At 36.9% G+C, this 11,185-nt stretch overlaps 1 protein-coding gene across 1 annotated transcript; it reads left to right on the forward strand.

The window, feature by feature from the left end:
* Positions 1–9,438: 9,438 nt before the first annotated feature.
* On the forward strand, positions 9,439–10,677 carry LOC126657171 (uncharacterized). The gene is made up of 2 exons (XM_050351819.1): positions 9,439–10,229; positions 10,293–10,677. The coding sequence occupies exons 1-2, from the start codon at positions 9,439–9,441 to the stop codon at positions 10,675–10,677; spliced, it is 1,176 nt and encodes a 391-aa protein (XP_050207776.1).
* The last annotated feature ends 508 nt before the right edge of the window (positions 10,678–11,185 follow it).

The raw sequence follows: 11,185 nt of genomic DNA on the forward strand, positions 1-11,185 counted from the left end.
CGTGTAGAAATTACCCAATAGAGATTATACTCGCTTTTTGATTAAATTCAATAAATTGACATTTGTGCATATTTTCTTGTTTTCCAATTTCAGGATAAGAAATTTGTGTTAACAACGGTTTCAAAAAAAGCTGAGTGTATTTCCTTGTAGCCCATGTTTTGTTGTATTTAGAATGAGGACATACACAAAAAAGCAATGTGAGAAGGTTTGACGATGGTTTGCTTGAAGACAGTAGTCATGTCCGATCATTATCTGGCAACGGGTAGTGACGAAGTGTGCTTGAGATTTATTAAGATCTAGTTTCTGTATATTATCCTTACCCTTCCATTAATTTAATAAGAATTCTTTATTTGTGTCTAAATAAAATTTTAGAAACAGTTTGGAGGTCGGGATTTGACATGTAAGTTCTCCAAATCTTTTGATTAATTCTCCACCCTTCTATAGTGGAAGGAAGCGCTAAATCATGCAGAAGATGATGAATGTGTGTGATATTCGAGATGCTATGTTGCCTCTGATCTCAACTAATGCTAAGCATAAAGATATCATAACAGAGGTGCCATGTTCTGAAAGCCAATGAAGATGAGAAAAAATAAGAGGATATCAACTCCTACTGTCAACATGGTCTCAAAGAATACAGCTGAATTTTGTCGGATTTGTCAAGCACATGAAGGAAAATGAAATCCTCCAATCCACCCAGGACAAATCTATACATCAATTTTATTCACAGGAGATAAGATCAAATAAATGAACTATTGATATTTGATGACATTAAAACTTAACCTGCAAAATGTTAGTAAATAGAATCCGGAAAATTTCAAATTAAAAAAATATGCATAGCTTTGATAAGGGGCAATATCAACTGTAAACTAGCAGAAAATTCTACCCGCTTCTCACTCATCATCCATGACACAGGAATAGACCAACATTCTAAATTCAGAGTCTCCCTGCCCCGGAAAAGAAAATGGTATGTAATGTAACGGAAGTCACAATAAAAAAAACAAGATACATTAAAAGCTGTTGATAATCAAATTATGCCAGCAATTAACTTCTAAAACCTATTGATTCAAATAAAAGAATACTAGGCAATAGGCATCAAATAATCGTTGATTCAAAGAATACCGAAATTTGGAAAATAACAAATTAATTCTCAAAACATCAAAAACTGTCGTTCAACAACTCATAAGGTTGTTTAAATACTAAGACAAAATAAACACCCTAAACTGGGTATAAAACGAAATAAACTAAAAAGCCTCAAAAACTGCCGAAATCACAAAAATGCCACTACGCCACTTTGCGCTCCATTTTCTCCATAAACTCAAAATCTGTCTCCGCAACCGCATCATTCCCGCCAGGGTAGAAAAAATTCGACCTCGAATTTGCAGTAGCCTCATCATCAGAAGAATCACCATGAAAAGGAATCAAATGCTTGACATTGAACACATCAGCCGTTCGGATATGGCTAGGCAATTTCAAATGGTAAGCATTGGAGTTAATTTTCTCGATGATCTCCAATGGTCCAATCTTCTTGGCAGACAGCTTGTTGTAGTCTCCAACCAAAAACCGCTCTTTAGTCAGAACAACCCACACATAATCGCCTACATCATACTCAACAAAATGTCGCTTTCCATCTGCAGCTTGTTTGTATTGTGAGTTAGCCTGTAATAAGTTATCATGAACCGCTCGATGAACTTCCTGCAAGCCATTCACAAAATCCTCTGCTTTCGACTGCACCTTGACATTGCTCGGCAATGGCATAAGACCCAATGGACCTTTGGGGGCAATCGAATACACCACCTGAAAAGGACTGAACCCGGTACTCCTATTGACCGCATGGTTATGAGCAAACTCTGCCTGGCACAATTTCTGATCCCAACTCTTCACATGAGTGCCAACCAAACACCGCAGCAAATTGCCTAACGACCGATTCACAACTTCAGTTTGACCATCAGTTTGAGGGTGGTAGGCACTATTGAAATTCAGCTGCGTGTTCACCATCTTCCACTAGCTGCGCCAAAAATGACTAAGGAACCAAGTATCTCTGTCTGAAACAATAGACGTGGGTAGCCCATGAAGACGGTACACCTCTCAAAAGAATAATTGCGCCACTGAAACAGCGTCTGTCGTTTTCTTGCAAGGAATAAAGTGGACCATTTTAGAAAAATGATCAACAACAACATAGATAGAATCATACCCTCGCTGAGTACGCGGCACTCCCAACAAAAAATCCATGCTAACATCCGCCCACGGCTGCGATGGAACTGGAAGCGGCATGTACAAACTCGCATTAGTTGCCGCTCCTTTCGAAACTTGGCAAACACGACATCTCTGCACGTACTTCTCCACCTCTTTTCGAATGGTAGGCCAAAAGTAAGATGAATGAACCAGATGCAAGGTCCTGTCACGCCCAACATGCCCCTCTCCATGCAGCTCTCGAATAATATGCATTCGCAAACTGCTCTCTAGAATGCACAGCTGGTTCCCTTTAAACAAAAATCTGTCATGCAACAAAAACTCTGTCTGCTCTCCTGCTCGCACTTTCCTCATAACCACAGAAAAATAAGGATCAGTCTCAAGCAAATCAGTTAACGAGTCTAAACCCGGTACCTCAACACGTAAAGAAACCAAGAAGTTACTGCGACGACTCAATGTATCCGCCACCCGGTTTGTAACCCCCGCCTTATGCTTGACCACAAAAGTAAATCGCTGTAGATAAGCCACCCAAGTAGCATGACGTGGTGACACTTTATCCTGGCGATGAAAATGCTTCAACACCTCATGGTCAGTGTACAGAACAAACTCCTTGTGGTACAAGTAATGCCGCCAATGCTTGACCGCTTGCACCACTGCGTAAAATTCCACATCATATGTACTGTAGTTCAGCTTTGCTCCATTCAGTTTCTCACTGAAATATGCCACTGGTCGACTGTTTTGACTCAGAACAGCCCCAATCCCCAACTTCGAAGCGTCACTATGCAGCTCAAATGGTTGTGAAAAATCTGGCAGCATTAGAATAGGAACAGTCGTCAACCGCAGCTTAATCTGCTGAAATGCTGCCTCAGCCTCCGCTGTCCACTCAAACTTTACACCTTTCATACAGTCGGTTACAGGAGCCATAATACTGCTGAAGTGAGGTATGAACCGCCTATAGAAAGATGCCAATCCATGAAAACTCCGAACTTCAGTAATGGTACTCGGTTGAGGCCAGTGTTTCACCACCTCAGTTTTCGAATCATCCACTTGCAGTCCCTCCTCAAACACGATATATCCCAGAAATAACACTTTTCGAGTCAGAAAAGCGCACTTCGTTTTGGCAGCGAATAGGTTGTCCCTGCGAAGCACACATAAAACCTCTCGCAAGTGCTGAAGATGCACCTCGGGATTAGCATTGTATATCAAAATATCATCAAAATACACAACAACAAATTTACCGATAAAAGGTCTCAAAGCTTGGATCATCACACGCATAAACGTACTCGGTGCGTTTGATAGCCCAAACGGTATCACCAACCACTCATTCAGCCCCTCACGGGTTTTGAAAGTCGTTTTCTACTCGTCCCCAACTCTGATGCGAATCTGATGGTATCCGCTCTTCAAATCCAGCTTGGTAAACACCGTCGCCCCACTGATCTGATCAAGTAAATCATCCAGTCGTGGGATAGGAAAACGGTACCTGACTGTGATTTTATTAATTGCTCGACTGTCCACACACATTCGAAAAGTCCCATCCTTCTTAGGTGTTAGAAGGGCTGGTACTGCACATGGCCTCATACTCTCACGCACAAGTCCCTTAGCAACCAAATCCTCCACCTGCCGCCGCAACTCCTCATGTTCCGTAGGACTCATCCTGTAGTGAGGTCTGTTAGGCAAGGCTGCCCCCGGTTCCAGATCAATGTGATGTTGAATATCACGCAATGGCGGCAAAGCGGACGGTAAATCATCCAGAAACACATCTGCAAATTCAGCCAAAAGCGGTGCGACTTCTTCTGGTACCGCAGATTCGTCAACTATTTCTTTCCCAATCAACACATACACAGTTTCTGCAGTCTGCAGCTCCTCCTCAAATTTTGCCAGGGACAGAAAGTTAGTGCTACTCTCCACTGGTTTTGCTGTCTCTACACCACGACTGGGCTGTAACACAATTTTAACACTCTCGAACACAAAACTATAAGTATTATGTCGCCCATCAGCCACTTCAGTTTATACGGTTTGGCGTGTTTCTCTGTCTGAATGCCCAATTTTTGGACTGCCTCTGCTGAGATGATATTCTCACAACTGCCTACATCAATCACAAAACGACAAACCTTCCCCAAAATAGTGCAGGTTGACTGAAAAATGTTGCTCTGCAACGAATTTTCATCTGCTGCCTTGGGTGTCAAACAAGCCCGTCGCACAACCAGCGCAACCCCAGTATCTACAGAGACCACCTCCTCCTCGAGACCCTCGCCACTGTCATAAACTGGGTCACCAATCATGTCGAATTCCTCATCGTCAAAATCATCAGTATCCGCAAAAAATGTTTTCTTAGCAGCGGTCTTTCGACAGTCGGCCTGCTTGTGACCCATCTCACCACAACCAAAACAGCGAATATTACTACTACCAGCAGTTCTAGGAAACTGATTAAAATTGTTCATACCTCTACTGACGGCACCACCTGCTGTTTTGTTCTCCACTCCACTACTGCCACTGCCAGAGGCACCTGTTGTCGCAGAATTGCTAAAACTGCTTGTGCGCCTGCTCTGCTTCTCAATCTGCAGCGCCTTTTGATGAGCGGCTGAAAGCGACACCGGATCAAACAGATTGACCGTGTCTTGAATTGAGACTCGCAACCCACCAATATACCTCGCAACCAACTGATCTTCAGTCTCTTATATCTCATTCCAAGCAATCAATTGGAAAAATTATGTGGTATAATCGTCCATAGATTTGCTTCCCTGCCTCAAATTTTGCAATTTCTGGTACATTAATCGCTGAAAATTATAAGGCAGAAACGCAGTTTTCAAGTGCTTCTTCATCTTTTCCCACGTGTCGATCTTGGGTTTTCCCAGTCGGCTGCGCGTCAATTTCAACTGCTTCCACCATGTCGTTGCCCTATCACGAAATCTGGTTGCCACTAAGGGTACACGTCTGCCAGCCGGTACATCCTTGAATTTTAAAATCTCCTCTACCATGACTAGCCAATCAAGGAATTCTTCAGATTTGAGCCCCCCATATTCGGGAATTTCAGTCCGCATCCCACTCTCCCAACGTCGTCGATCATCATCAACGCACCCTCTCTGTCGTCGTTGTGGAGCCTCCTCATAATACTCTTCATCTTCCTCATTGCCAAACACAGAAAATTCTGCTCGTGGCAAGTGTTGGCCTCCGTTAGGTGGTTGGTTAGCCCTGTTTTGGTTAGCCAACAACGCACCCATCTGTTCCGTCATCTGTTCCATCATTCGATCCATCTGTTCTTCCATTCGTTGGTCAATTTCATCTAGTCCCTGCTCGACCTGACGAATATGGTCACGTTCATAAACCTCCTCCACACGTTGATTTCTCCTTGCCGGCATGATTCAATCCAGAAACAAACTGAGCTTTGATACCAACTGATGTAGCAGAAGTCACAATAAAAAAACAAGATACTTTAAAAGCTGTTGATAATCAAATTATGCCAGCAATTAACTTCTAAAACCTATTGATTCAGATAAAAGAATACTAGGCAATAGGCATCAAATAATCGTTGATTTAAAGAATACCGAAATTTGGGAAATAACAAATTAATTCTCAAAACATCAAAAACTGCCGTTCAACAACTCATAAGGTTGTTTAAATACTAAGACAAAATAAAAACCCTAAACTGAGTATAAAACGAAATAAACTAAAAAGCCTCAAAAACTGCCGAAATCACAAAAATGCCACTACGCCACTTTGCGCTCTATTTTCTCCATGAACTCAAAATCTGTCTCCGCAACCGCGTCAGTCTGGCTACAAAGCTAATATTTAATTAGCTACAAGATCAAAACACAGGCAGCTGACATACCTTTTGTACAAATACCATCTATCTCATGTGACACTGTAAACTCATCAGCCCCTGGTTTGCTTTATTTATCAAAGTTAATTAATTATTTTAATTATAAATTTTTTCAATTTAGCTTTTTACAATCAAATCATAAAATCTTGCCTTATTTTTCAATTTATATATTTTTAAATTTATAGCAAATAAAATATAGATAAGTAATATTAACGGGTTAAATTATAATTTATGTGCACAATATTTATACGTAATTATTGTTAAAGTGCTAATAAATATTTATACCACTAATTAATTTTTTGACAATAACAATTTATTAACATCTAACTATTTCATTCATTTTTTTTGTTATCATTAAGTATATAACGGGCCATATGAATATCGCTCACGTGCGTAGCACATGGCGAAAAACTAGTAACTATTAAAATTACGGTAATAGACTTAATTAAAAGTATAATTTATAATTAAAAAGATAAAGCTAATATAAAATTAGTTTAAATAAAAATATAGATTAACCAAGAGATAAGAAGTTTAAATTTAAATAGGAATGTAATTCTTATAATTTTCGAAAGCTCATTCTTTCATATGCCGATCCTTTGAAAGTGGTGCTATTTGCTTAGATCAGCAAACTATGGACGAAAAAAAAACATTATAGTTTGTTTAGCTAAATCTTGTCCATCTAATGAATCCAAAAAGGGTGTTACTGCATGCACTTACAAATTAATTAATTAATTTACATTTAATTAGTATTTTTTATTTCATAATATTGTAAATTAAATTTACTTATCACAAAATTGTTGTTTCCTAATTTATCAAGATAACTGGCATAACAATAAAATAATATCATTAAATTTAGGATTAAATATAAATCCATACACCAATTTTGACTTAATTTGCAATTACATCATAAACTTTAAAACTTGGCAATATTAATAACAAATTTTACACATTTGGCAAATTGATACACCAAACTTAAAAACACTAACGTGGACATTGTAATATACCGCCATGTGTCGTTGCATGATTGGTCGGTGTACCAATTTGCCAAAAAATGAAAGTTGGTTACCGACATTGTCAAGTTTAAAAGTTTATGAATTTGCATTTAACCCTTAATTTTAAATACTCACTCAGCAATCAAAAAATATAGTTAATAAGAGGTTAGTTTAAATAATAGGAGTATTGGCGAAACAAATCCCAACATTTCATTTTTTTAGCAATTTAAGCCTAACGTTTAAAACTTTACGAAATAAATTCTAACCTTTTCAATTTTTGCAAATTGTAGCCCAAGTTCTAATTTCAGCCATTTTATCATATTTTTTAGGCTACAATTTGCAAAAATCCGAATGGTTGGGATTTTATTTGCAAAATTTTAAAACGATGGAATTTAATATGCCGATAATATGGCTGTCACATAAGCAAATAATGGGTTTGCGCTACAAAATGCAAAAATTGGAAAGGTTGAGATTTATTTCGTAAAGTTTTAAACGTTGGGCTTAAATCGCAAAAAAGTGAAACGTTAGAATTTGTTTCGCCAATACCTCTAAATAATATAATATAAAGAGTAATTAATTAAGAAGGTAACTTTACGGAAAAAAGAAGTCTAATTACATTAGATACATTGAATTAAATTTAATTTAATTTAAATAAGAGTTTAGTTTAAACAAGAGACTATGTCTAATCTAATTAATTTTAGTGTTTATTTGAGCTTGTAAATACTAACAAATAACCCCAGTGATATATAATAGTTGGAAAAAAACTTATCGTAATAATTTACAAAGAATTTAAGTTGAATAGAAATACCAAATTTCTTAAATTTTTGCAATTATATGTAAAGAAAAAGCACACATAACAAGAGTAAATATTTTATTACAACAGCCAGATGGATTTGATAGTTCGTTGGCTTACATAATTGGAGTATGACAATCTTAAATTAATAGCTATCAATTTCAAAACTTTACCTAAAAATTGATTAAATTAAATTCCATAATAAAAATATACAAACATAATAATTTGGAAAAAAATATTCAGATAAATCTAGACTGATACTTATATTATAATTTTTTAAAAACATAAATCTAATATTAAATTATATTTAAAGTAAATTCAGTTTTAATAAGCAAATTTAATTAAAAACAAAAACATTAGATTCAATAATATTAAATATATATATAATGGGTCATATAAATATCACTTAGGTGCTACAGTTTCAATTTAAATAATAAATAAATCGTAATAGTTTATTAAAAATCAAAAATTTAATTGTTTTAATTATTTTTTAATATATAATGGTTTTAATTTAAATACAAAAACATTTTATTATAATTAATAATAACTAACATATTTTATTTAATAATTGAATTAAAAAATAATACATACAACGGGTCATATAATTGTCGCTCACCTGCGTAGTACGTGGTGAAACGCTAGTCTATCTATCTATAACTATCTTATATGTGGTGAAACGCCAGGCAAAATTACGATAATAGTCTTCATTAATAGTTAAATTAAAATAAAAATTAAAAGAATTTAACTACAACAAGGATCTAAAGAGTTTAACAGCTAAAAAATATTATTGGATAAAAAAACGTATACAAAGAGATAATGTAAGTTTTTTCATTTATGTAATTTAAATCTGTCGTACTAAATTGTAGCTAGCGTGGTAAATTATAGTTAAGTTTTTTTTTTTTTTTTGATAAAAATAGTTAAGTTAATAATATAAAAAAAATGAAATAAAGAAAGATGGATTGCTGATGGGAATTTATTAACACTTCCATTCAAACCGAAGTTGTTGGGTTAATAGGAACTAATGCAAGTTATTTTCTGTCATTAGAATTAATGTAAAAATATTAAGCATAATTTTAATAAAACACAATAAATTACTAAAATTACATTGCTAAATTATATAGGAGTCTAATTATTGATATATTCCGGAAAAATGCATTATACATACAACCATGTTTAGAAGTTAAAGTTCTAATGGAATACTATATCTAAAAGGAAATTATATATATATTAAAGTGAAATTAATAAATATAAATTGTCTAATTTATTTATTTGTGGAAGATCAAACGTGCTCTTTCCGATATATTTGATCTGAACAAACAAAAACTGTCAATTAAAAAATATTGATAACGAGGTAATATTTTTATATAAACAATGTTTTTTTGCGTTGTTATTTATTAATTCTAACTGTGAAATTACCAAGACTTATTTACCGAATAAATCCAACACCAATCTCGCGCATGTCGAGTCCTCTCTCTCTACGCTAGGGTTCCTAAGGTTAGGGTTTACTCTTCCTTGTGAAGATTCGTCCGGTTTTATCCGTTTTTTCTTCCCCTCTTCTCGTCTGAGATTGCCTGGAGTTTTCCTGCGTGGGTTTGATTGCAGTTATTCGGCTATTATTTGTCCGGTTATTGCTTTGTTGAAACATGGGAGAGGCAGATGATGATTTAAACGCGATGTATGCACAGCTGAGATTAACAGATGGTGAGCAGTCAGTTGTGTCGCTGGAGGATGTGGTTGATGATGAAATTAATGATACAGCAGACCTGAGCTTGATTGGAAAGTTGTTGACGAAAAAACCCTACAACTTGAGCCACATGAAGAATGCTTTGGCTAGTGCATGGAGATTAGCAAGAGGTTTTGAGATGAGGGACATTGGCGATAACCTTTTTGTATGTGAGTTTTATTCCAAACTTGACAGGAATAGAATCGTGGATGAAGCGCCCTGGCACTTTGATAAGCAATTAATACTTTTTGAACCTCTAAACGGAAATATGCAACCTAACAATATGATGTTGGTGTCTTGCCCAGTTTGGGTTCGCATATACGACCTCCCGCTAAATTGTAGAGGTAAGGGAGCTATTTCTAAGATTGGGGCCAAATTTGGTCAGGTGATTGACTGGAAAGCTGAGGAAGGGAGTAGGTGGGGACGGTATGGTAGGGTTAAGGTGATTCTTGATATTTCAAAACCCTTAGTCAGAGGGACAAAGATTGCCAATTCACTGGGTGAGCTAAGCTGGGTATACTTCAAATATGAGCGTATTCAGAACTACTGCTATTGGTGTGGGATGCTCGATCATATGATGGTGGACTGCGAAGTTAAACCCGAGAATACTGAAGTTTCAGAATGGTCGTATGGGCCTAATTTGAGAGCTACACCTAGGAAACGATTACTAATGGGAGGGCGAGGAAGCACGAGCCAGAAAAGCCAAGAATCGTACAGTCAGAATTCAGCATCTCCGATTCATGTTAACGGGGGACTGAACAATATGACTTAAAGGCACCTGAATTTCCAAGAAGAGCAGGTTGCAGAGGGGAATCAACTGGGAGAGGATTTTGTGGAGATTAATGTAGCTCAAGTGTCCTCACTTCAACCGAAACAATTTGGTGGAGTACCAGAAGCGTTAATTAATACAAGTCAGTTCGTGGGGAAGAATACCAAAAAAGGTACATGGACAAGATCCAAGGTACAGAAGACGGGGGCTGCCAGTACTTCAAACAGTGTGGAAAGGACTGGGAAGATGAAGAGAGGGTACGAAACGGTTCAATCCTCAACGGATCCATTAGATTTTTTCTCAAAGAAATCAAGAGATGAATTAGTGGGTCAGCTTGAGTCTGTTGAGATATCGGCGGAGACTGACAATCAGTCTCGCCGGAAGCCATGAATATTCTAAGTTGGAACCTCCAGGGAGCGGGAAATCCCTGGACGGTTAGGGCCCTTAAATTCTTTATTAAGAATAATTTTCCTAGTATTTTCTTTTTGATGGAGACAAAGTTAGTTAGTAGTGAGTTTGATTTAATTCGTAGTAGCTTTCCTTTATTTGATAGCTTTATTGTTAATTCTGATAATAGGCGTGGTGGTCTTGCGTTGTTTTGGCTTAGAAAATTGCATGTTCAAGTGATTGACTCTTCTCAAGACCATATTGATTTTGTAGTTGACGACAGATCGAGTAAGGTGAAATGGAAAGGGATTGGTATTTATGGCTGGCCGGAGGCTCTAAACAAAATCTTGACTGCTAATTTAATTAAAAATCTGTGTAGTAATTCTACCATCCCAATGGTAGTGTTTGGTGATTTCAACTTACATTTGGCTCAGGAGGAGAATCTTGGAGGTAGAGTTAGCGAGCAAGGGGAGATGGATATTTTCCGCGAGGCTCTAGATTGGTGCAATTT

This window comes from Mercurialis annua, linkage group LG7 (assembly GCF_937616625.2).
Source record: "Mercurialis annua linkage group LG7, ddMerAnnu1.2, whole genome shotgun sequence".
NCBI lineage: Eukaryota > Viridiplantae > Streptophyta > Magnoliopsida > Malpighiales > Euphorbiaceae > Mercurialis > Mercurialis annua.

Coding starts and splice junctions, on each gene's coding strand:
- LOC126657171 (XM_050351819.1), top strand. CDS start 9,439: ATGGGAGAGGCAGATGATGATTTAAACGCGATGTATGCACAGCTGAGA. Junction 10,230..10,292: donor AGCCAGAAAAGCCAAGAATC/GTACAGTCAGAA, acceptor TATGACTTAAAG/GCACCTGAATTTCCAAGAAG.